Genomic DNA, 26,812 nt, shown 5'->3' with positions numbered 1-26,812 from the left:
TAATTACTGTCCCAAAGGCCTTCAGTCCATGAAATAGAGCCTTTTCCCCAGGATTTAGGAAAGGAGCTTTTATAGCTTTCTCTATACTTTGTTTCATAACACAGCAGTTCTGTGGGTAAGTTCTTCCTTGGATCTAACTTAAAGCCTGCTGTGAGCTTGAGAACAATTCTCCTGTGAACAGAGCTGTTCTACTGCTATCGATTCATGATCAGTTTCTTTAGCAAAGGATAGTCAAACCCTTACCTCTTGAAGACCTTACTCCGATCACTGTTGTAGAAGACAAGAAACTTGGAATATCCATTTTGGAAGAAGATCTCCAAGGCAATATCCTATAAAAAGAAACCACTTTTACTGCTCCTGAAGTTTCCTGGAGATACCCCCAGGCAACAGAGCCACTGGCTGAGGGTCATTTGGGTCTCTGTGTCAAGTGAAAGGGATTTCAATCTAAAATGGAACTGGATGGGAGTTCCCGTCGTGGCTTATCGGAAATGAATTTGACTAGCATCCAGTGACAGTGATGAATGGGGTCTCCACAGAGGACGCAGGTTTGATCCCTGGCCTCACTCAGTGGGTTAAAGGATCCGGTGTTGCTGCATCTGTGATGTAGGTCACAGATGCAGCTTGGATCCGGCACTGCTGCGGCTGTGGCATGGTCTGGCAGCTACAGCTCTGATTCAACCCCTAGCCTGGGAACTTCCATATGCTGTGGGTGTGGCCCTAAAAAGACCAAAAAAAAAAAAAAAAGGAACTGGAGGATATGAAATAGTGAATGTCACACATGTGCACTCAGAAAAACGATGCTTGAAGAATGGAGAGATTGATTTCCTATAAATGCCTGATTTACAGAAGATCGAGACTGACCTCCTGACCAATGAACATCCCCCAAGTCCCTTCCATCCTCAAAGGTCAAAATGAACCTGCTGCTTGGACTCTGGCTGGACGTTCCCCTCCTGCACTCCTTGCCCATAGATAGAGTCAACCCCAGACTTTCAGTGGACTCGCCTGCAGCTGGCTACAGCCTGCATTTCCCAAATGGCTATTTTTCTGCTATTCTTAAATTAACTCAATTTATGGTAATTAGAGCTTGCCTCGGTTTACCTCTTTATTTAGGCTGACACAGATAACCCTTCCTACTTAGTCCTTTCAATCTCCTATGGGGGATAAAAAGGACCTGGTGACAGTGACGAATGGGGTCTCCACAGAATACATAGGAGGGCAGGGGATCTCAGAGTTCCTTTGGCTGAAGCAGGAAGCAAGAGCCCCACTCCCAGGACAAATGACAAGTAAACAAAGAGAGGAAAGTGTCCAGTGACACCTTGAGACACTTTTATTTCCAGGTCAAGGGCTTGATTTCCTGAACCAAAGGGTCATCTTACCAGATGGGAGCAGGTAAAGTGGGTGCAAGTCCCAATCAGGGCAGCATCCTGTGCTGATCTACAGACTTGAAGGCACAAGGTGCTTTGCCAAGCCCACTTTTATGAGCCACTTTGATATGGCAACACTGACAGAGCCATGGCATTTCAAGGGCATTTCGTTAATGCCTACATGAACTCTACCTGATTTCCTTCCTTTCCCTCTCCTTCCTCTCTCCCTCCCCTCTAATCCATGCCATGTAAATAACAGACTTGGAATAGTGATAGAGTGTCTATATGTAGGATGAGGCTCAGGGATGAGATGGGGTCAGGGAGAGAATGTCCAGGGCTCCAGGGAGGGTCCCAGAGGGGAAAGACCTGGGCCAGGAGGGAGAAATGAGGTAGGTGAAGGTCAGAGCCAGGGATGGAGTGCTGCATGCAACAGTTGGGTCCTGCTCCTACCCAGCTCTGGAAGTGAGTTCTCAAAGTTAGGTTCATGAGATTCCTGAGCAGAGGAAAGGGATCTGAAATGATAAGGTCGCACCCCTCTCCTCTGCAGGTATGCATAAGAGCCTCGGACATTCTTCTACAAATAGAAGCATAAATAATGTGCAGATAGATGATGAATGTCCAGTCTATGGAGGCTACAGCTTGCCCCAGCAACCTGGAGTGCCCAGGCTCCAATTTTCTTCTGGGAGAATCTAGGGCTGGACAAAGGGTGGCCTTGCTCATGAAGCTCTCCCAGCCCCACCTGGCCATGCACATGTGCCCTCCCATGTCTAGTTTCCACCACTGTCAGGCTAAGCAACCATCTGGAAACAATCCCTTTTTGTTGAAGAGAAACAAACTCACTTACTGAGACCTATTTGCTACTATATGGCACCTGCTAAGGTAAACATACGATTATTTAAAAAATAATTTTTGAGTATTTGCTATGTGCCCAAAACGTGCTAAGTGCTATATATGTAATAGTGGAAAAGACATGATTGCTGGTTCACTGGAGGAAAATGGGAGCCCACTGGGGTGCCGATTCTGCTAAAACTGCAGAGCTGTGCTGGGACGGGACCCACGCTGGCTGCAGTCAGAACCATCAAGGCAGGGCCTCCTCCACTTGCCCTTGTCTAGCTCAATCTCTGCTCAAAGAAGGGCACCAAGGGCAGGCAAGACCAGAACCAGCCTTGTGCAAAGAAGCAGCTGTGAAGAAGGGAGAGGAGGAGGAGTGGCAGATGCCAGCAGCTTGCTGGGTCCTTGTCTGAGGGCAGCTGATCCTCCCCAGAAGGAGCCCAGGGGAAAAGCTTCCACAGCTTTAGTTTCAGAGAATAAGAAGGAGGCCTCCTGTAGGGGGATCACGTGACAAAGAAATTAACAAATGAAAGGTGCACTTATTCTGTCCCAAGGGCCAAACACTGTCTCTCTTGGCCTTTGCAGAATAGAGACCCTGCCTTGAGTGTGGGAGGCGAGATCTGGGCCTCTCCCTTCCTACAAAAGTGGTCCCTCCTCTTCCTCTGCCAGCTGCCTGGGAGGTCTATGGGCACAGATGCAGCTCAGCCATTGCTGAGGTTGAGCTGGTGAAAGCAGATGTGTTTGAGGCCAGTGGGGGCCCCAGAGTTCTACCTCCTTCATCACTGAGGTGATGCTTCTAAACCAGGTGATGTTTCTCCGAGGTGGGATGAGAAGCATTTGATTGTGATGAGCTAACAGCAAAGCTCTGCCTCTAGTAGAAATCAGCTCTGTTTAGTACCTGGCTGAGCCCTTGAATGCACTGGACAAGGCTGTGGAGCCTTATTGGAGGGGACACTCAGGAGATCTCTAAACCACTCAGCCCACTCAGGGAAATGACCCTGAGCTTAAAGATAGGTGAAGCTGTGGGGAGTGGGAGGAAGAGGGTCTGTGGCCCTCAGAGGGGTCCACACGGTTAGAACAGGACAGACGGGCATTCAGCTCTCAGTCATCAGCTTTGCCCTAAGACAGTGGAGCTGCCCTGGCCCATATTTTTGAATCTCCAAGGCAGCTCTGGGACAGGTCAAGGGGAAAATAAAGCAACAAGGCTGGACCCTAAATGACAGAGTCAGAAAGAGAAGGGCCCAGCAACCAAATGGCAGGAACTGGGGAGAGAGTGCAGCAGAGGACGGAACTCCATTCCAGCCAGGGGATCAGCCCAACATAAGCCAGGAGGATCCACAGGTGTCCCATAGGACACTGGGCTGTGCACAGGCATGAAGGGGGCCACAGAGATGTACCTCTCACTTCAGATGAGGCCTCATTGGCACCTGGAGCACACTTCACCTGAAGAGACGGCCCTCCCTCTGGCTCCCTCCTGGGACATACCTGCAGGAGGAAACGCGCCTGCCGGAGCTCCCTGAGGTCACCGTAGCTGTGACGCTGACACGAGTAGTTATCAGAGGACCTGTCTTTGCTGCACATGTTGAAAATGAATGGATCGCTGATGCTGGAAAGGAAGCAAGACATTCGGTGTGAGGGCGTCTAGTGGGCTTGTTCCCCTGCCTGCACTGAGGCCCCACGAGAGTTTCTGGGGCACATTGGAGGAGATGCCAGCACCTGATAAACCCTGTCTGAGCAACTGTCTGTGTCAGCCCTGCCCTGAGGAGCAGGGTGGGGCATTGGCCTTACCCAGGGAAGGGGCAACAAAGCAAGGGGACCGCCTCCAGGACAGACAGTGACACACAGTGGCAGAGCACAAGTATGAGAAGGCTCTCTGGGTACAAAGGGCAGAAGTGGGTTGATGGGGTGGGGCAAGGGTGAAAGAGATATGTAAAGTCTGGAGAGATTCAGGCTCCTGGAACATAGGGCTGAGCCATGTTTAGCATGGCTTCCAACTACATGGAGCTAGCCATGCTATCTATTGGGCTGGAGCCTAGTGTAAAATGGGAGAAAGTAGCAGAGAACTCTGAACCCCTAAGGAGGTGGGTAGCAGGGCTGAGAGCACTGATGGGCTGGAAGACAATGACCCCAGCATCCACAGCAGACCCCTGATCCAGAGCACTATGCCCAGAGCCAGCGACTGGCAACATTATAGTAGAGGCCATCAAGAGCAGAGGGTGGTCCACCCAGGCCTGATGCCTCTCCAAGAGGTCAGAATTTCTCCTCTGGGGAGGAAAGGGAGAGGAAGAAGGTAGATTCATGAATTTGAATTTCTGCACTGGAAGTAATTAAAATATCTTCAGATAACCAACCAGATGAAGCTTTCCATCAGCATTTCCATCAGCAACACAAATGGGCACTTGAAAAGTAAATTTGACTTCAGTTATGGACATATGGACAGTTAAATTTCTTTCCTTCTTCTTCTTTTTTTTTTTTTGCTTTTTTGGGCCAAACCTGAAGGATATGGAAGTTCCCAGGCTACCAGGCTAGGGGTCAAATTGGAGCTGCAGTTGCTGGCCTGCAACGCAGGATCTGAGTTGCGTCTTTGAACTACATCACAGCTCATGGCAATGCCAGATCCTTAACTCACTGAGTGAGGCCAGAGACCGACCCCATATCCTCATGGATACCAGTCAGATTTGCTTCTGCTGAGCCCAAACAGGAACTCTGACAGTGACATTTCTGAACATCTGAGTTACATAGCAATTTTACATTGTGTACATAACCACAAAAGCTCTGATGAAATGCTTTTAGGACTTGAGAAAGGAAGGGCCTCCCAAGGACCTTAGCCCTTGAAAAGTAAGAGCCAAAGAGCCCCATGCCAGGAATGGATTTCACCTACTCCCATCCCAGCTCCAGATGCTGGTGCCGCCCCCACTACCCAGCCTCCAGAATAGGCCGCACTCCCAGGGGAGATGGAGAGAGATCAGGCCACCACTAGGGCTGGCAGGACTTCTCCAGTCAGAGGTCAGGTCCATAGTGCTAAGAGCTCGGACTTGCACACGATACAGAGTGATCACTGCTGAGTAGAAGGGAAGGCTCCCCATGTGGGACAGAGCCTGAGGCCGCTGCTCAGTGCCCCCTGCACAGCCAGACCTTTTGCAGCTTCTCCTGCCCCTTCTTAGAACAATCCTCTCAGGTTCCCTGCCCTAAGCCACATTGCTGTAGGATTGAACAAACACAAATGTGGCTTTGGTTCTGGATGCTTCTGCTCAGATGTTCTAATTCAAACCTACTGCTGGCTGAGGTCCTTTGTTCATTATTAATGCTTCCCTTTGGGGCTAAGCTGAGCTCCCCCTAAATTTCTTTGACTCCCAGTGAGGCCACAGAGGTTATTCTGGTTCATATCCTTAACTTAGGCCAAACAGCATCCCAGGTGAAGGCTCTGGTGACAGGGACGACGATGACTCCTCTGTGGTCCTGTGGCCCCATTCTTGTGGGGGCAGAGCAAACATCCTCTGCACCTTAGCTGCACCTTTGCTTGGTTTCGGTCCCCAGCTGACAATAAAGCTCATGGGGGCACAGACCTATGCCCACGGCTCTCCTCTTCTACCTCTTCCCTGGAGCTCTGGGCAGTTTGCTGGGTGGACTGATTGCTGTCAGGCTCTACAGCCTATCCAGCACTTACCAGTCCTTATTTAATTTGATCTGCATAATGAACCCTTACTGAACATGTGTTATTATGATCCCCATATCAGAAATGAGGAAGCTGCATTTCAAAGAGAAGAGGTGACTTTTCTAAGGTCATGGGGAACTGGATTCAAACCCAGGTCCTCTGAGTCTAAAACCCAAGCTCACAAAGCAGTACCTTTTCTTCCCTGAGGCAGGCAGGCAGGCTGGCATTTACAGAGCTCCTCCCACTTGCTCCCTTGTTTCAGTTTACTGTGTGCAGACAGATTCTCAACCTAGGACTCTGAAACAGTGGTGACATGAGAACGAGCCCTCTAGAAAATGCTTTTAGGGAGTTTCCCGTGTGGTGGTAATGAACCCAACTAGCATCCATGAGGATACGGGTCCAATTCCTGGCCTAGCTCAGTGGATTAAGGATCCAGCATTGCTGTGAGCTGTGTTGTAGGTCACAGACGCTGCTCGGATCTGTCATTGCTGTGGCTGTGGTATAGGTCAGCAGCTGCAGTGCCAATTCGACCCCTAGCTTGGGAACTTCCATGTGTTGCGGGTGTGGCCCTAAGAAGATTAAAAAAAAAAAAACAATTGCTTTTAGTAATGAGTTTTTAGGAGGAAAGATGGTCATTCTTCTCCTGTTTGTAGGAATTGAACAATAGGGCAGGAGTGTTCAGACAGACCCAAATTCTAAGGAAGCCTAAATTGCGAACAACATTATTGAGTTTACTACTATAGAGTCCAGGTTTGAGTTCCACCTTATGCTGCATTAGTCACACGACTTTGACCTAGTCTCTTTTCCAACACTATATTCTCCATGTTCTGTGCAATAGATCAGAGTTCCAGCCCTCAAGGTTGATGAACAGAAAGAATCAGCTGATCCATGTTCTTCCTCAGGTGGAGCTGTGGCCACAGTTCATAGGATGCTGTTCACAGCTCTTGCCTATTAGCTATCACAATATATGCAAATTGTCTAGGGTCATCAGAGTAGAATTTTTAATACTAGGGAAACCAGCGTATGCTAAGTGATAAGCATAATCTTGATTGACCTGGTCTTGAGTAATAGAAGTGGATTTCAGACCAAAATGTAATTTGATCTGTCCCACATTTGTGTGTACCCAATTATTGTCAGAACTTACACCTAGAATTTATACCCACATCAGTTGCTAGCTCACAAGCCCTTTACCAGATTTAGCCCACATCTGACTAATCTATGCATCTGTGGCATCTACCACACTGCTGATACAGACAGATGTTCAATAAGTATTTGTTGAATTAAATTCAACAGAGAAATGATGCCTTAAAACTGCTGACTGATGTGGAGGAAATATTTGATGAAAAGCATCCCATCACAAAGCGTCATTGGATGGTTTGGATTTCATGCTATACACGGTGGGGTTGGCAGACACCGTTATGGGCTAAAGGGTATCCTCCAAAAGATGTGTGCAGAAGTCCTAATCCCTAGCACTTCGGAATGTGACTTTATTTAGAAATAGGTAAATAACAGAGTTAATAAATTGAGGTCATTACCATAGGCCCTAATCCAGTATGACTAGTCTCCTCTTATAAAAGGGAACCCTGGACACAGTGACAGACACACACAGAGGGAAGATTCCCGTGACTGGACTGATGTATCTGCAAACCCTGGGCCACCAACGAAACCCTGACAGCTAGAAGAGGAAAGAAGGACCTTCCCCTACAGCTGTAGAGGGAGCACGGCCCTGCTGACACCTTGATTGCAGGGTTCTAGCCTCCAGAACTGGAAGACAATAAATTTCCAGTTTTTTTTAAAGTCACCCAGCTTTGGATACTTGGTTACAGCCCTAGCAAACTAATACAGTCACCCTATTCAGCCATGAAGGGCTCCCACTGAAAGCAAAATGTGACCTTCTAAAAAGGTTTTTACTTTCTGAGGAAAGTTCCAAAGAACACGAGTCCAACCACTGCTGGAGGATTGGCAGTGTTCTTGAGTTTCATTTGGGATATTTTTATGGCACACCAGGGAGTCTCTTTCAAGGTCTAATGTTCAACTCTCCTCGAATTGATGGCAGTCTTTTAGAGAATCATTTCAGAGTTGACTTCGCTTTATTTTTAACTGGCTTATTTATGTATCTTCTTTAGTCTCCATGGTCAAAATAAGACTTAATCCCCATTGATCTGACATGATCTAATAGCCTGACTCTGAGAACCACAGCTCCATGAGTGCCAGCAGTTTCTCAGGGCAGCAGATAAAGGTTCAGAGAGAAAGCACCGTCTGGTTAACAAACACTTCTTTGAGGTATGGTGATTAAAATTACCTCTGCAATTCCCAAATGATGGTCCAAGGTAGTAATTTTTCACTACACTCCTACTTGTATTCTCGAAAAGTACACTTCCAGACACGAGAAGTCTCCCTTGTCATTGCAAATCAAGCAAATACATCCAACCTGACAACGGGGCTTCTATTAAAAGTACAGATACAGTCAATTTGATCATGATTACATGCACCTCATAAACACAATCTACCTAATCAATAAGATTGTATCTAACTCTAACTCAATTTAAACCAGAGGTGGAGAGTGAGGCACTGGATTATGGGAGACATTACATAGGCACGCCATGCATATAGGTAGAGTAGAAAGCTTTCATCAGCTCTCAGAAAGGCGAGTCTGCAGACCCATTGTTCATATTGATCAGTATCAATAAAAGATGAGCAATAAGATGGGTTGAGTGTGCCAAGTATTAATTATGCTCCTGCCTTGGAAAAGCACAGAAGACTCACTGTAATCTGTGAAGGTTTGGTATGAATAAAAGATGGAAATTAGCAGAAAGAAAAATGCCAAGCATTTTAAAACAAACCTAAATCAAAGGAGGGTGGGCTGACATCTATCCTTCCATATTCCTAAAACTCTTGCTTCCTGACACAGGCTGGAAATCATGTCACATCTGGGAGTTAAACTTCTTAGTTACTGACAGGTAAGATTCTGGTTCCTCTGTCAATAGTTTTAAACAGTGGCTCTCAAAGTGTGGTCCCAGACTAGTAGTACCAGCATTAGCTGAGAGCTTGTTAAAAATCTCAGACCCCAACCCAGACCTACCATGTTAGAAAGTGGGATGACGATGACTCCCAGATATATATTTTAACAAACCCTCCAGGTGATTCAATATAAGTTAGAGAGCCCCTGGGTGAAGAGGTTGTCTCATCATCACCTGAGCCTTGCCCAACCAGAAAAATCAAGGCTCATAACTGGATAAAGAAATCTTCATCCAAATTTCTTAAAAGGGACGAAAATATACAACTTGACAACGGAACTTTTAGCAAAAGTGCAAACACAATTTGATTTGGAATGGCTGTACATTATAAACACCAGGGAATTAATCAGTAAGAACTGACTGAATCCAAATAGACCAAATACATTTGATCCTAAAGAAAAACACTGGATGGAGTTCCCATCATGGCTCAGTGAAAACGAATCTGACTAGCATCCAGGAGGACGCAGGTTCGATCCCTGGCCTTGCTCAGTGGGTTAAGAATCTGGCATTGCCGTGAGCTGTGGTGTAGGTCACAACCAGGGTTTGGATCTGACATTGCTCTGGCTGTGGTATAAGCTGGAGGCTACAGCTCCAATTCGACTTCCTAGCCTGGGAACCTCCATATGCCGCGGGTGCAGCCCTAAAAAGCAAACAAACAAAACAAAAATTTAATTTAAATTTTAAAAAAAGAAAGAAGAACACTGGAATTTCCTGTCAAAGACCTCTGATATTAGTTGGTGTAAAAACAACTCTTCAACTTTCTACCCAAATCTCACCCATCCTTCAAGACCCAGATCTTAGCCTGCTTCTTCAGTAGCTGTCCCTCACCACACCAGCCCCACACCATCTGCCCACGTATGAGCCCTGAAGAGTCATCGCATAACGTTATTTTTTTTTCCTTGATGATAATGTGCTCCAAACTCTTTCCAAAAGAACCTATTTATGTTGCTGATTGCACTCAAGTGCCTTGTGGGCACAAAGGGGGCATGACATGCCTTACAGAGGAATGAACAATTGAGAAGCTGGTGAATGAGTGAGATGATAGGACTGGATTCTCTTATCCAGATAACATAAGGAAGGATGCCCTTGTCCTGAAGTGCATTCCACATCAGGAGAAGCTTCAGGAGCTGCCACATTGTTAAGTGCTCCAGATTTTAGCTTTGAGGAACCTCAATCATGGATGCCTATGCCTTAAATTTCTTCTGTTTTATCTCATGGCTCAGTTACAGGCTGGAACCTGAGCCTACGGTAAGAACAAGGGGCGGGAGGTAGGCGCGGGGGTTGCTGAGAAGGCAGCTTGTGGTTTGGGGCAGAATCTGCTGGAAGAAGAGGAGCACTCACTTGGATAAGCAGTGGCGGGTGCAGTAGACGTCACCCATGGGAGAGAGCGTGAAGTTCTCGCATATGTAGAAGTGTTGCTGGCCAAAGAGCAGGAGCCCTTCACAGACCAGGTGGCCCTGCACGATGACCAGGGAGTACTTCTGTGTTACCTAGAGGGAGGGAGAGAGTGTCAGAGTCAGGCCACACACAAGTGAAGCATGCCCATCCTCTCATGGAGGGCAGGGGGGCCTGGCCAGCCATCCACAGGGTACCTGGAGGGGAGGGTAGCACCCTGTGAGAATGGCAGAGCCGCTGCCCTGAGCTGTATTGCTTTTTGGTTAAAGTGGCACTTCTACCCACAACCCCCTGTTTAGTTATTGCATCCCCCCAAGGGCAGGTGGATGAGTGTTTATTGCTGCCAGTGTGTTTATTGAGCATGACGACATTTCTTCTCTCACTTTTAAGCTCCTCCACAACCATGAAAAACATTCCTCAGGAAACAGTGAAGAAAGTTTTTGAGGTACAAGGCATTCCTCAGTTACAGAGGTGAAGGAGCTTATCCAGGAACCAGCCGGAAAGTGGCTGAGCCAGGACTGGAACTGGGTCTGCCTAGAACCGCAAGGGTTGGACTGGTACTCCTATCCGCAAGGCCAAGGCTAGTCCAAGGTATGTGCAGAGGAGGCATGAGCTCCACTCAGTTCCCTCCTTTCAGGTTCAGGGACATTCTTTCAGGTGTTGACGATTTGGAGGCTTTCTAGAACTCCCCTCAGCTAAACAGAACATCTGGCCAAAGGTAACGTCCCCATCCCAGGGGCTGTCTGCACCCAACAACTGGTCAATGCAGAGAGGAAAGGGCCAGACCCTTTGCCTCAATTCAGGTTAACTGAGCTCCTGTGGGATCAGCTGAGACCTTCTCTGAGACCGAGATCCACTTCTCTCTTTGCTCAGTCCTGTGACCTGCACTAGCAAAAAACTTGCTGCTTGCACATCTCTGGTTCAGTTAGCTTTATGGGGACCCTGACCTGGGATAATGTCTTGGTATGATCCAGAGTTCCATGTAAGTAAGGACTAGGTGGGTCCTTACATGGAATAATTCTCTGAAGGAACAAGTGAATGAATACATGAATTCTGGATAGTGGGAGCCCAAAAGGACCAGAGTAAGGTCAAGGCCAACATTTTCTCAGGGTAATTCTGTATTCATTCCAGTTATTCAAAAGAGAAACTGATTTTTTTAACTACTATATAACCACTGTAAAATTTTTACACATATTAACCAATAAAATCCTTATAATTGGGCGAGGGTGGTCTTACCACTCTAATTTAGAAATAATAAAAAAAAAAAGAGGTCCAGAAATAAGAATCTTACCAAAGATCAGTCACCAAAGTGGCAGAGCCTGGGATTAAAGCTAAACTCCCTGCTCACCTTTGGGAACAATGATGGAGTGGCAGTGGTGAAACCTGGAAAGCAGCCCCAAATACCAGCTCTCACACTCCTACATCTAATGGGATTAGTCCAAGTGAAGGCCAAGGCCAGAAAGCAAAGATTCACCAAAGGATGGAACTAGAGCCTCTCATACTAAGTGAAGTAAGTCAGAAAGAGAAAGACAAATACCACGTGATATCACTTATATCTGGGATCTAATATATGGCACAAATGATCCCCTTTCCACAGAAAAGAAACTCATGGACTTGGAGAACAGACTTGCAGTTGCCAAGGGGGAGGGGGAGGGAGTGGGATGGACTGGGAATTTGGGGTTAATAGATGCAAACTATTGCCTTTGGAATGGATAAGCAATGAGATCCTGTTGTATAGCTCTGGGAACTGTATATATATAGTCACTTATGATGAAGCATGATGGAGGATAATGTGAGAAAAAGAATGTATATATATATGTGTGACTGGGTCATTTTACTGTATAGTAGAAAACGGACAGAACACTGCAAACCAGCTATAATGGAAAAAATAAAAATCATTTAAAATTAAAAAAAGAAAAAAAATTAAAAAAAGAAAAAAAGAAAAAGCAGCATCTGGTTAAAAAAAAAGATTCACCAAAGGTTATGTTCCAAGAGAAGCACTGACTATTACAATCCGGGACAAGGCATCCAGGACAAGCCTACTGCAGGCTGCTGGCTATCCCGGCCTTTCTAGCACCCACTTCGTCAGAGTAATTGGCCGTTAAACCAGCTTCAGAGCCACAGTTCAGTGTGGTCTCATTTCCAGCTTCATTCATTCATCCAGACATTCATCAGTTCAACAGTTATGGATTCAGCACCTACTACATGCAGGCCCTGAGCCAGGCTTTGGGGACAGAGGAAAGGACAAGATAAACAAGAGCCCTCCCCTCCTGGGGGAAGATGGATAGTAGACATGCATGTCAACCAATAAACTGTTACAAACTGTGATACCTGCTGAGAGAAAAGGCAAAACAGGTCAGTAATGATTAGGCAGGGAGAAACCTGGAGGGAACATTATTTTAGACAAACCCTGAGACTTGAAGGATAGAAATAGGGCGGTCATAGAGAAGATGGGAGAACATTCCAGGGAAAGATAACAACCAGCTCAGAGCCTAGAGGCAAGAAAGGTAGATCTGGGCAGCAGAAGAGAGTCAGTGAGGCTGGGATAAAGCTGGAAAGTAGGTGTGCTCAGATCCCAGGGGACCTTAGATTCTTTGGTAAGGCCGTTGGGTTTTATTCCAGTTGCAAGAGGAAACCATGGCAGGGGTCCTTTCTAAAAGGTGACACTCACTACTGGGCCAAGAATAGATTGGAAAGAGCCAATAGTAGAAGGTGGGTGATCAGTCACATGGCTATTTCAGCGGGCCTGTGGAGGGATGAGGGCTTGGGATGGGGTGTGGCAGAGGGAAGTGGGAGGAGAAATGGGGACTCTAAACAAGAAGACGTAGAACAGACAGGCACTGCTACTCGACAGACTAAGGAAAACAAACAACACCAAAAAAAAACCAAAACAAAACAAAACAAAACAAAAAACTAAAGGAAAGATTGAAGACTTTGCGACTTAGGCAATTGAGTGGAGTCCCCCAGCTTCCCTAGAAGCCTTGCCTGGAGGCAACCACCAGTACCAGTTTTCTATATGCCACTCCACAATAGGCTATTTAGGCATAAGGATTATTTTGAGTTAATGACATGTGAAACACAGCAGGTATAAGAAGGGCACTCTGGCCTCCCCTTTTCTTCTCGAAAGCAGGAGATAAAACCCCTTCTGCCAAGAGGAAAATAATATTCTTATCACCAGAGACACGGAGTCAAGGCGGAGAGAAATCTGCACAAACGAACCTTATTAAACTAACTGTTCTCTTCCTTTAGCCTCCCTGTATATTTTAGTTACTTTTTCACAGTCACTATTTTCAGTTCAACCTAGTACATGAACACATAAGCCTAACCACTTTTGGGGTCTTCATTGTCCTGTGAAGTCTCCCATATACCTGTAAAAATAAAATGTGCAGGCATTTCTCCTCCTGTTAATCTGTCTTCTGTCAACTCAATTCTCAAGCCTAGCTGGAGACTCTGAGAGGGGAGAGGAAAAGTTTTGTCTCTCCTACAGTATATTCTTCCAAAGAGAGTCTATGAATACATAAGTGCTATACATATTCTCTTTTTTTCACACAAATAGCATATTCATATAATTTCTGCTTTGCATCCAGTTCTTACCCTTATCAGTCCATCTAGGCAACCCTTCCAAATCACTTCTAATAGTGTCGTCACACTTTCATTAAATGATGCAGATCATTCCCTTGCCTGGATGTATCACAACTTGTTTGACCAAATCCCCTATCGACTTGGGGTGTTTTCAAATGTTTTGACATTACAAGTGGTGCTGCAGTGACCATCCTCATACACAGGTCACTTTGAACACATGAGTAAATCTGTAGCTTAATGCCTAGAAGTAGAATTGCAGGTCAAGTGTGTGGACATTTTAAATTCTTTTTTTTTTTTGCTTTTTTTAATTACTTAATGAATTTTATTACATTTGCAGGTATATAACAATCATCACAACCAAATTTTACAGCACTTCCATCCCAAACCTTCAGTGCATCCCCCCACCCCCCAACCTGTCTCATTTGGAAACCTAGGTTTTTCCAAGTGTGAGTCAGTATCTGTTCTGCAAAGAAGTTCACTGTGTCATTTTTTTAGATTCCACATGTGATAGTATTTGATATTGTTGCCTCATTGTCTGACTGACTTCACTTAGCATGATAATTTCTAGGTCCATCCATGTTGCTGCAAATGTCATTATTTCTTTCCTTTTAATGGCTGAGTATTATTCCATTGTGTATATGTACCACACCTTCTTTCTCCACTCCTCTGTCAATGGACATTCTGATTCATCGCCAGATTGCCCTCCTGCAAGGTGACACTAATTTACACTCCCATCGGCATTACTGGAGGATGTTTATGCTTCCTATGTTGAGCTGTGTCAACTTGTTCTCTTACGCCTTTGTACAGAAGATGGCTCATCCTCAAGTTCACAATGTCAGATGTGGGGCCAGGGCACCAGACCAGGCCCAGGTACCGCCCAACCTCTCTCCTCCCTGTGATGTCCCACCCTCGCCCAAGCTCTGTGGTGCCAACAGCAGGGGCCGCAGCATGTTCCCTTGATCTGCTGGTGTTTTCCTTTGGGGAGAATTAAGTAACAATCAGAATAAACCAAATCACAAGAAAAATGCTTGGTGAGATTTGTGTTAATAGCTTAAAAATTGATTCTGCTGGAAAAGAACGGCATTTTAAAAATGGGAGAACGAACCCAAGTGAACTATTACCTGCCCTTCCATTTAAATGAGCCCTGGAAGGGCTCCACCACCAAGTTCACTCATGATTAAGAAATCCCTCATGCCCCGATTCTATTGATCACTTAAAAAAGAGTGGAACTTCTGCTTCACAAGTAGACTTTTTTTAAGATCAGCTAAATGATATATTATCTCTCTTGATGGGTGGATAAATAAGTATGCAGCCACACGTGGCCCAGGGTATGACGAGAAAAAAGTTGCCTGGAAGTCCAAAACTGCCAGAGCTGAAGCTAGAGGCAGCAATTTTCTGGGACATTCTGTGGATGCACATGCCAGCACAATCTCCTAGAGCCAGCCTCGGTGTGCCCGTCTGCAAAAGGGGAGGGTGGACTGGAGGCTCCTTGAAGATTTTTCCAGTACACTAGTCTGCAATTTAGTGCAATGCCCTAATTTTATAGATGAAAAGGTTAGATCCAGAACTGTCATACCAGGTGTCCGATAACAGAGCTAATGTGTGCATTCAATACACTTACTTGTGCGCAAAACCTACTGTCCAGAAAGCTTCAGCCCTCCTCACGCTTCTCTTTCCACACGTTTGCTCACCTAGACCTTGTTATCAATACATTCTGTCACACTGCTGTATGGAATAAATATTCTCTTAGTTCAAAAAACCACAGATTGCTGAGAAAAAAGTTAGGTATCCAAAAGGAGAGAGGCTATTTCAATTCCATTTATGTGGGCCACCTGTGAACTTGGGCATCGACTTTTTCTCTTATTTCGTTTTTTTCTTTTTTTTGTAAAACTTTGTATTATCAGTACTTGTATTATTTTTAATTAATGATTTTTATTAACGTATAGTTTATTTACAGTGTTGTGCCAATTTCTGCTGTATAGTAAAGTGACCCAGTCATGCATACATATTCATTCTTGCTTTTTCTATATTGATCACTTTTAGATGGAGCATTCAGTCACACTGGTAATCAAAGAGATGTGTATTGAAACAATAAAGAGATTCTATTTTTCAAATGTCGATTTGGCAAATCTGAGGAGAAATATGACGCGTGGATCTCTCAGTGGCAGATGGATGGCAACTCATCTTCTCAGGGAGACAAGGAGCAGGGGCGCCCCCTGCCTGCCTGCAGGTGCCACTTCTGCAAGCCTGAGAAGAGCCCTGCCTCCAGCCTTTCTCTGCCAGCTCAGGGGAGACCAAATGCAAAAGATTTGAAACTGCATCAGTGTGATGAGAAAGGGATTACATGTCCTGAAGACTGTTCAAAGCACAGGGTGTTGCATAAGTTGCATTTACCAAGGATCTGCACTTTGGGGTCTGACTGAAGTTGGAGCACATTTCTAGCCAGGGCAGTTCTGTACATCATAAAACCCGGACTCGTGGGTCTCAGGCATTTATTTGAAAAGTTGGTAAGAATGAGAATCACCTGGATATCTTGTTAAAGTTCATATCCCAAGGCTGCATTCCCAGATGCTCTGATTTGGCGGATGCAGAGTGCACCCTGGAATCTGCATTTTCATAGGCAGCCCAGATGATTCTGATACAGACTATCTGAAGACCATACTTTGAGAAACTGACATATGGACACCAGTGAAGCTATGGAAGATGATGTCTCATCTCATGCAGGCATGGTGCTATAACTCATTCATTTGCTCATGCTTTCTTTTAACAGACACGCCCAGCTGTTTAGTGTGCGCCCTGCGCAGGCACATGGGGAGATAAAGCACATCTTCCTGGTGCTCATGGTCCAACAGGAAAGGGAGAAAATCAATTGTTCTGGTGCATGAGATGGGGTTGTAGGGAGATGCAAGTGCTCTGGGAGCACAGAGAGAGTGCCTGGCCCAGACAGGGCGGGAGAGGGGGCAGAGGTGACCACAGAGCTGTAGGTTCCAAGGGGGTGAGCCAAGGCTGGGGTTAGGAGTTAAGAAGAGAAAAACAGAGGAGAAACATTCCAAGGCACAAAGTCTTCTTTTTTCTTTTTCTTTTTTTTTTTTTTTTTTTTTTTTTGCTTTTTTAGGGCTGCAAGTGAGGCACATGGAGGTTCCCAGGCTGGGGGTCCAATTGGAGCTATAGCTGCCAGTCTACACCACAGTCACAGCAATGCCAGATCCGAGCCATGTCTGCAACCTACACCACAGCCAGATCCTTGACCCACTGAGGGAGGCCTAGGATTAAACACACGTCCTCATGGATGCTCCTGAGTTACAACAGGTGCTTGTAGCACACTCAAGGCACAAAGTCTTGAGCCACCTGGACATGTTTAGAGACTATAAGAAGTTCTGTATTAGAGTAAGAGAGTAAGAAGTCTGAGGTGTGTGTATATGTGTGTGTGTGTGTGTACAAGTACATACACATGCACCCAAGTAAAGGTGACAGAGGCAAGTCCAGAGAAGCACAGGGCCGGCTCAGAAGTGGCCGTGCCCAAAGTACACCAAACAAAGCCTCAGAAGATGTTAGGTAGGGACAACACAGGCAGCTCTGCACTTTAGAAAGTCAGTCGTGGTGACTCACTAGGGCGGGGGCGTTACCGTGTGCAAAAGTTAACACACTTCTTCCCTTTCTACAAATGACCTCAGCTAAAAAATACCTAGGAAGAGCTTGCTGCTGCTCCCTGCTGTCCAGAGCAAATTTTCCTTTGAGCTGATTCCTTTCTACCAAGGTCAAACTAACATTTTATATGGAGCTTGTATGAAAAAAAAATGTTTAGCTTTTCATATAATTAAAAAGATCCGCAATGCAAAAACAGCTCTCCTGTGAGTTTTGACTCTCACTTCTGGAAGCAGCTCCATGGAGGGGGTACAAGCAACCGTCCCCAACCACACAGTGGCTGACACAAGCCCACAGTTAACATGCATTAAATAAACCACTCCTCGTGTCAAACGGAGCTGTTTGCAGGGAAATGTGTTTGTGGTTCTGGGAATCATTAATCAATGACACAAAAGTGGCACAGAACAATTACTGTCCCAGGTAGCGCCGGAGGCAATCACAGCTCCGATGTTCGCACAAAGAAATGAGTTAGGCTGCTGCCATTCTGAGCTCCAGGTCTGCCTGCCTCCCCCGGAGGCTTCTGTCAGGGACAAGCCATCCAGAAGTCTGGAAGGAAGTTGCCCAAGAGTCTCCTGGGCTGTGTCTGGCAAGGGCCATAAAAGCCAGCTTCTGAGATGGCAGGGGAGGAGGAGCCAGGGCTTGTCAGGGGTCCCCTGAAGCCAGGACTCTTTATGTGCGGCCCCTTGAAGGCTGGTGTTCCGTGTGTCCTGAGTGTGAGCACACACCCATCACACACACTCTGTGGAAAGACTTAGAAAGACACAGACTTAGAAGAAGCCCAAGGCCCAAGAGGTCTTACGGAGACATCTGAATTAGGGGAGTTGTCAGCTTACAACAATGCTTGCTACAAAATGTCTCAACACAGCCAAGAATAACCACCCGTCCTGCCTGCCCCCAACACACACACACACACACACACACACACACACACACACACGTGCCCTAGGCACACTTGCCAAGTCTGCTTGAATGCATTCACAGTTCCAGGGTCAGTGCAGCAATCCTTCCTTCCCCAACTGCCTGCATCTGTCCTTGACAATGAGCATGGCAGACAAGCACTGAGGTTACAGAGGAGCTGGGGCTGAGGAATGTGCAAGCAGGCAGGTTGGCACATGCCTTGGCACACTATGTCCCTGTGTGGTGAGGGACTTGGAGGCCTGACTGCCTGGGGCAGCATTAACCAGAACTTTTGCAAAGGAAGCAGAGGAGGATCTGGGGCCAAGAAGTCCCAGTCCCAGTGTGCGAAGGGTGCTGAAGGATAGGGTGGTAGAGAGTTTATGTAACTTCCTGACATAATAGATTGGGAGACAGGAGAAAGATGGGAAAGATTGGAATAAAACAGATCTGAGATGAAAACAGAGCAATTTCAGTTAGCAGCCCCACAGGCCCTGGTTTTGCCATCTTTAAGAGAGAAATGATAACAGCCCCCCTCACAGGGCTGTGGTGAGAATAGATGAAACATATAAAAAGCACCCAAAGCAAGGGCTCCAGATGTCCAGCTATTGCCGTTTTTGCCAAGAGCAGCGATAAACAAAGGGCAGAACCAGGCTCTCCATCTAGTCTGAGCACTTGTCCCTATGCCAAGCTGCCCTCCTGGGCATGAATTGCTAGTATCTCCTTTCCCGGTGGTGGATTTGCAAGGCTGCCAGGCCCTGCTCAGCTGTAGCTCACCTGCTCCCGGAAGGGATCTCCCCCATGAACCAGGTACACCCAGGGCATGCCACCCCTCAGGCCAGGTCCCCAGGTGTGTGAGAGCAGACCCAGGTCACTGCTGCAGGCAGGCTGCCCAAACCCTGAACCCCTACTCCACTCTCCTGCACCCCTGGGGGGCTCCCTGTGGATGGCCCCCTGACACGGCTGTTCTCTAGTTTGGCAGATCTTTCCAGAGCATAAATAGTATGAGTCAGGAAAGGGAGAGACAAGGATGAATTCCAGCCTGTCCCCGCCTTTAGAGACATCACAGGAAAACTCAGAAATAATTACAGAGCCATGCGATAAGAGGGGTGCTGGCAGCAGAGTGAGCAGAGTGATGTGGGCGGCCCAGGCTATGAGTGGGCTGTGGATAACACGCAAGCACGGGCTCACCCAGGAGGAGGCCTCCGGCTGAAAGAGAGCACTGAGCTGGTGGTTGCGGGGCTGTGGGGATCTGGCTGGTGGAGGTATGGACACTGGAGGGGGCCAGTTACGAGGGCCTACTCCCCAGTGAGCTCTGCAGTCCATAATGACACTGCTCACTCCTCCAGCCCATGGATATCCTTGAGTTTCCAGGCCTGCTTCCCTAAGCTCCTCCCTGCCTCATGCTTTAAATTCAGGGGCCTCACCACACACCAGTTCAGGCCCCAAACCCAGTAACTTCCCTCTTTCCCACAAAATGTTGTATTTTGCAGTGGGCATAGAGCCCTAGATGGGCTGCATCTTAGCAGGTCAGGTTTCTTGTGGATTCTACTCTGACCCTGTCTCATTCTCCACCCTCTCAGCAGGAAACAGACCCACTCAGACCTGAATTCTCCCATTTTTTCCAAGCTCTCTCCAAGCACAGCACTTGTCAGATGTCTGCAGTTCCTGGTCTCACAGGGTCCCAAGAGCATCCAGGAGTTCCAGCTGGGACCTGGTTTAAAGTAGGAGCACCTCCTCATTAGCACTGACAGCTACCTTCCCACTTCCTCAGAGCCATGGCCTAGGTACCAGGGTTCATAAACCTCTTCGTGGAGTGAGAGAACAAATCCTAAGGTACGATGAAAGAAGAACGATGGTCACAGAGATTATAGCAGATACAAGCCACCAAGAGCTCCCCTGCGCTGGGCATGGAGTTTGGGTCAAGGACACACAGTATAAGTGATGGAGGTAGGCCTGGGACCAGGTAAGAGCCCCATCCACCTTATCCTCTATGGCGCTGGCTGGTCTGCTAGACCTGCTTCTCCAGGGAACAGCTGTGTCTGGTTCCACTAACCCTGCACGAACTCAGGTTGAATCAGAAACAATCTCTCTTGCAATTTACCATGAAGTCAGAGAAAACAAGCACACCCCAACAAAATGGATCAAAACAACTCACACAGAGAACAAACTGCCTTGCCCTTGCAGCTGTTCAGTCCCCCATTCCTGGGAGCTGACACTCCTTTGGCCCCACCCTCCACTCCAGAGGGTCCCTCCTGGCAGGCAGGCAAGGGGACACCAAGCACTAAGTGGAAACAGGACAGCTCCTGCCTCGGCCCCTGCTGGGTTTCACATGCTCCTGTCTGCACAGCCTGGAGTCCCTGCCAACACAGCGAGCCAGGTGTGGATTGACAGCTTCCCGTGTTTACTAAATATGCATTTACCTATATGAACATATTAATATATGTTCAAATTGTTATCAGCTGTTAGGACTCAGCAGCTGTGTATGATGAATATATATACAAACATATATAAATATATGCATATGATACATATGTAAGTCTTCATACTCACTTTTTAAACTTTCACACAGTAGATGTACACTACTTCTATAAACAAAGTAAAATGAACATGAATGTAATAAATTTTCATCCACTGGTGTTTACTGAATGGCTTCTCCAGGCATCCCTGAGGTTAGGTACCTGGGTGTCCCTCCATTAAGGAGCATCAGTGAGAGAGGCAGACAGGTGAAGTGGTGAAGGTTAGTCTGTAGGCCAGGAGCAAGGGTAGGAGGGAACACAGGAGCAGTGGAGGCAGGGATGAGGGAGAGACCAGCTCCCCAGTTCAGTCAAGATGGGCTTTGGAGAGTCAGCTGCCAGGAGTCTAGTGTGCAGAGCAATGCAGATAGAAAAACCAACATGAGCAAAGGCACATGGCAAGATATGATAGGGACTTGCTCTCTGTCTGAAAGCTGTAGCTTAAGTGGGTATAAGGACTTTTTTGTTCTAGGACTATGATGCTTGAACCATTACGAAAACCTGAAAGCAGCTAAGCAACTTGGCAGAAATTTTGCCGTCATCCATTTGTCCAATGCACTTCAAACCAGCCCTTTTACCCAACCCCTGGAAGGAACAAATGCCAGTTGTCAAACTCTTCTGGGAGTCTGTGTAAAGAATCTGGTTCTGGAAAGGAGATGCTTCAGTTTCTGCACCTTGCTCATGCCTATCACAGGCTCTCTGAGCTTGTCACCTGCTCCTGGAAATCCAGGCTGCTTCCTCAGTGGCCCATAGTTCATCTCCACTCTCCTCAACCCTCAGCTCTCAGGCCTGCCTTCACCTCTGTGTGGTCCCTGCATGGCTTTCGGCCTCATCTGGCCATATCCTCTATTTTGCTGGAGTATATTCTTCACTTACATCCATATAGAAGAGTTGATGGATGAGATAGATGGGGGGTCCCCTCAGCCCTTAAACCATTCAACCTTTGGAAAGGGAAAAGAAGTGGTCTTTAAGGAGCTACTTCATATGTGTGAGGCTCTGCATCAGTCTCTTACTTCCATGGTCCCATTTAAGTCTTATGAGAATTTTGTGAAATGGTTGCTATACACTTCTTATTAAAGATGAAATTAACTGAGGCTTATAAAGGTTAGGTAACGGCCATTTAGTTGAGATTTCAGCTCAGGTCTTTTTTCGTCTTCCATACTTTCTCAGACTTGTGTAAGAGGGGTCCTACCTTGGGCCCATACTTCAAGAAGCCCCTGACTCTCCTCCAGTCATACCCAGGGGACGTGAACACCCAGAGCCTGGCCTCCCACAGTCCCGCTGCTGGCATCCCCAAACCTGGCTTCCCTTGCTAACTGGCCCAGCCTGCCTCCTGGCCATGCACACTTCATCTCCAAGTCCACCCTTATGAAGGCTGATGGTGCCACGAGTGTACTTCTTCTAGGCTTGAATGGTGACTAAGGGAAGCTGGTTTCAGGGTAAGGAGTGTGGGAACAGCTGGTACCTATGGGGCAGGGTGTCCAAACACATCCATCAGGGCCCACACTCAGGTGTAGGATGGATCCCCTAGGGTGGTCAGGCTCTGAGCAGGAGAGCAAGGTGCTGAACTAGAAGCAAGTTAAGAATTCTAAACTTAAAACTGGCCTTGAAGGTTATTATAAAGGTCAATGTAGGACATCTGAACATACTGAATTTAATAGCTAATTAGCTTGATTCATATGTTCTAAACATTTTGATGCAATGTGTGTGGCATTTCTGCCCTTGCTCTATGCCCACAAATTTAGGACTGTATTGTTGTTCTTGCTCATTGATTTTTTTTATGGTGAATGGAGATATCACTTCCCATGTGAGTGCAGAAAGCTTAGTTTTCTTATGTCTGATGACCTTTAAAGAATAATCATGATGGGCTGCGTTACCTTTTCATGATCAAGAAGTTCTTGTAAAATAACTTGTCTTTCCCGACACAGTTCCAAGAAATCTTCGGAGTGCAGGCTTTCATGTAAGGCAGGGAAGAAGGTCAGCTGGGTGCAGTCTGCCAACTTGTCCCTCTCGCCCTCGGCTTCCTTTGGTGTCAACTCATCTGCAGCAGCATAAAGGGACAAACAGTGTGGGCATGAGCCACCTGGCGTCAAGAGGGACGGTGTGCAGCCTGAGCCTGAGTCTCTGGGGGGGACTGCAAGGTTTCAGAGCAGCTGTGAAGGGTGTGGATACCAGCGTGTCCCTCACCGTCTCTGCTAGTGGACACCACCCTCCGACCTTGTTACATGGGTTGAACCCGCCTGCAGGTTGATTCACCCCGGAAGGGGTGCCCTGGCCTGGCTGCTCTCCAGTGACCACAGGGCAACAGTGCAAAGTTCACCTTCATTAGTCAGTAAAGCAATTCCCTGGAAGGTCACCCAGGATTTACCTTTCCTGAACTTCACTTTGTTCACTCTTTTAAATGAGTGGGTTTTTTCCTAATTATGGAAGCATTATCTTCTTATTGTAAAAACAAAACAAAACAAACAAACAAAAACACTTAGAAAACCCCATGAGTTTGGAAGAAATACAAAAATTGTGAGAAGTAAAACAAACAGCAAGCATGTATGCAGAGAGAGTGCTAATAACCACAGCTCCCATTTAATGAGCACTTTCTCTGTGCTGGATACATCAATGACATTTTTCATCTAGTTCTGCCCAGGCTGTAGGTAGACTTCTTCCTTTACAAATGAGGAAACTGACAGAGGCTAATTATTTTGCTCAGAGTCATATGGCTACTAAGAATTAGAAGCAGAATCTGAACCAAGTCTCTCTCAGGCCAGAGGCTGACCTTTTCGTCCCCAGACTGTTTGTCCTCACCGGCCACAATTTGGTTGACTTCTGATACTTTAAGGTACATATGTGTATGTACACACATATATGTAATTTTTAAGATGATAAGAATTTGCAGTTTTTCTTTCCTTTTTTTTTTTTTTTGCTCAAGATTATACCATGAACAATTTCCCATTCCATTAAAATTTCTTAGAAAGCAACTTAAGTGGCTGAGTAATAATCTTTTGTGTGTCTCTTTTAGAATCACCCAACCCATCTCCTAATTTTTAGAGATACAATTCATTTCTATTTCCATACTACCCACATCTACTGTGCTGCAATTGTGTGTGTGCACATCTAGACTTATTTCCTGGGGCTGTACTCCTGAGCATGTGCATTTGGGGCCAGCTAAGCACATAGCTATGTGGATCTCTGGATCTTGCTCCTCCACCCTGTTCTGGGTATCCACCTGCCTGAAGCAGCATGTTGCACATGGTCGCAAGGTCAGGGCACTCCTGGGCATTTTCTTGGTGCCAAGATGCTTATCTCTTTAACTTCCTCCCCACCTGGAACTCTCACATGTGGATGAATGAAAGTACCTGCTGCTCATAGCAACAGCCATCAGAGGCTTTCCCTCAGGCAGAGAAAATAGTGTGTAGATACTGGTACCTAGGAAGGCATGGTGGAGAATCATGGCCCTCTCTTCTCTGGCTGAGCTCCCTACTGGGAGGGGACCAGGGACCCTGCTAGAGGGGACATGGGGATTTAGAAGACCATGGCCCTTGTCCACATAAAAATCAGCACCTGCTTTCTATCACTGCTCCCTCTGCAACCACCCACTCTGAGATGGAGAGCAGGCAGACTCTCCTTCTGATCTAGGGTTGTGGGGCTTGCTGTGGAAAGAAAAGAAGGCAAAAAATCGGTGTTACAATATTATCTCAAGTCCTGTGCTACCACAGGACCCTCAAATCAACCTGAGATTAAAGCTCAAGATCCTCACTTCTGGTCTTTGTTACAGCAGCCAGCAAGCTCCACGCAAAATCTGGGGTGATGGCAGCAAATGAGACAAGTCTGCTCACCCCTCTAGGAAGCTGTCATTTGGTTAAGGATATGATATTAGCTCTAGCCTAGTGTACAATGAAACTCACACACTGGGAACTTTTGAAGCAAAAGGCAGAGTTTTTGATAGAAACAAATTTTATACATAGTTTTATATAGTCTGTGTGTCTGTGTGTTTGCTTGTTATGGGTTGAAGATGTTCAGGCCAAAATGACCTCTGCAAGTAAATTGGACTTTCAGTGAGTCAGCTCAGCCAAATTCCTCCTTGAGTATTACACAAAGTGTAAGCATTTACATCACAGTGATTCAAAGCTGTTTTTTTTGTTTGTTTGTTTTTGTTTTTTGTGGGTTTTTTTTATGGCCACACATGGGGCATATGGAGGTTCCCAGGCTAGGGGTCAAATCGGAGCTGTAACTGCTGGCCTATGTCACAGCCACAGCAAAGCCAGATCCCTGACCCATTGAGCAAGGCCAGGGGTCGAACCCACATCCTAGTCAGGTTTGTTACCTCTGAGCCACAATGGGAACTCCTAAAGTATTTTTTAATTGGAGAAATAATATGACCATTATATCTTTTCATAATCAGAGAACTCATAAGTATTAAATATCTGTTCCATTCATTTTTGCTCTAAAACATTTTCCTATTTTTCTTCCTATGTGTTTTGGGTCACAAACTGAACATGTGTTTGTATTTGGGGAGGGGATTTTTAAAATTTTTTTGTCTTTTTGTCTTTTCTAGGGCTGTACCTGCGGCATACAGAGGTTCCCAGGCTAGGGGTCTAATTAGAGCTGTAGCCACCGGCCCACCCCAGAGCCACAGCAATGCCAGATCTGAGCCATGTCTTCAACCTACACCACAGCTCATGGCAACGCCGGATCCTTAACCCACTGAGCGAGGCCAGGGATCGAACCCGCAACCTCATGGTTCCTAGTCAGATTCATTAACCACTGAGCCATGACAGGAACTCCCTGGAAGGGCATTTTTAAGGTTTCCCTCATATAGCAAATTGACAAGATTTCTTGAAAAACATTCTCACTGTTGTAACCTAAATAAGAAATCTTTCCTGAAGGAGTGTCCAGGTCTGGAATGGGTCCCTCCTTCCTCATTCTGGAGAGTGCAGTATGGAAGGCCTTGAACTCCCTACTCTAGACTTGAAGCATTTTCTTCCTAGAAAATATTAACTTCCTACCTTTAAGAAGATGCTAAATAAAACCAAGAATTGATCTAAATATAAAAGTAAAATAAAACAGATATACTGAATACCTTGGTTTTCAACATTTATTTGAGAAATATCACCATTTCTGTCTTGGCTTTCCTGCAGTAAAACCAGAGAAAAGAGAAATTAAATCCTGGATACATACATGCCCCTCCCCCCATTCCACAGATTCACACACATGCACACACGCACACACGCACACACTTATGACCCCTTCCAATTACCCATACACTCAAGACCCAGATGCAAGGGAAGCAAAGTGCCAAATCCTACAGGACCAAAATAAAATGCGAGTATTAATGTTCCTAAGTCAAATGGGAAAAAACCCGCAATTTTCCATTAAGTAGGATTTACGGTAATTAACAAAGATAATGCCAAATGGGACTAGAGAGCATCCTGGATGTCTGTGGTACAGGCCACCCTGGAGAGGGGACCAGGGACAGGGCCTGGGGCTGGACAACCCAAGAGACCAGAGACCAGGTTCCATAGACAGCTTTTGGCCTTGTCAGCAGCACCATCTGCAGGCTTATTTTTCCTGCCTCCATCTCCTAAGGAAGGCATCGAAGAAAAAATACTATAGACCACCAGATGTTTGTTGACGATGCATTAAAAATTAAAGTGTCTACTGAATATATGAAATATAATTTTTCATTAGGTTTTATAAAGGATTTAACATGGACAAAAGACAGACTAGAGAATAAACCCAACACTGTAGTGCAGAAGGAAATGTCTTGTGTTTCAGGGTTTGGAAGTCTGCTTTTTAGAATATCTTAAATCAGGATTGTTCGATGAGGACATGAAACATTATTTAGCAGATTCTTTTACATCCACTACCAACCCAAGGATCATTCTCCAACCTTTAAAAGGCAAAAATATACGTTGACAG

General features: G+C 46.2%; 1 protein-coding gene across 17 annotated transcripts in view; it reads right to left on the bottom strand.

Annotated features, from left to right (window-relative positions):
* WDFY4 (WDFY family member 4) overlaps positions 1-26,812 on the bottom strand; it is a 289,400-nt gene that overhangs the window by 67,502 nt on the left and 195,086 nt on the right. For all 17 annotated transcript variants that reach the window (XM_084996485.1, XM_084996486.1, XM_084996478.1 and 14 more), the window contains 5 exons: positions 25,974-26,025; positions 22,777-22,940; positions 10,209-10,357; positions 3,681-3,801; positions 244-329 (listed from right to left, as the gene is read on the bottom strand). In XM_084996485.1, coding sequence (XP_084852611.1) covers positions 244-329; positions 3,681-3,801; positions 10,209-10,357; positions 22,777-22,940; positions 25,974-26,025 — 572 coding nt within the window. The remainder of the gene's footprint in view (positions 1-243; positions 330-3,680; positions 3,802-10,208; positions 10,358-22,776; positions 22,941-25,973; positions 26,026-26,812) is intronic.

The sequence above is a fragment of the Sus scrofa genome, chromosome 14, assembly GCF_054392235.1.
Source record: "Sus scrofa isolate SSC_HxYL_T2T_F1_AM1 chromosome 14, Sscrofa_HxYL_maternal_Yorkshire_Landrace_v2.0, whole genome shotgun sequence".
Lineage (NCBI taxonomy): Eukaryota > Metazoa > Chordata > Mammalia > Artiodactyla > Suidae > Sus > Sus scrofa.
This window is presented reverse-complemented; position numbering and strand designations above follow the sequence as displayed.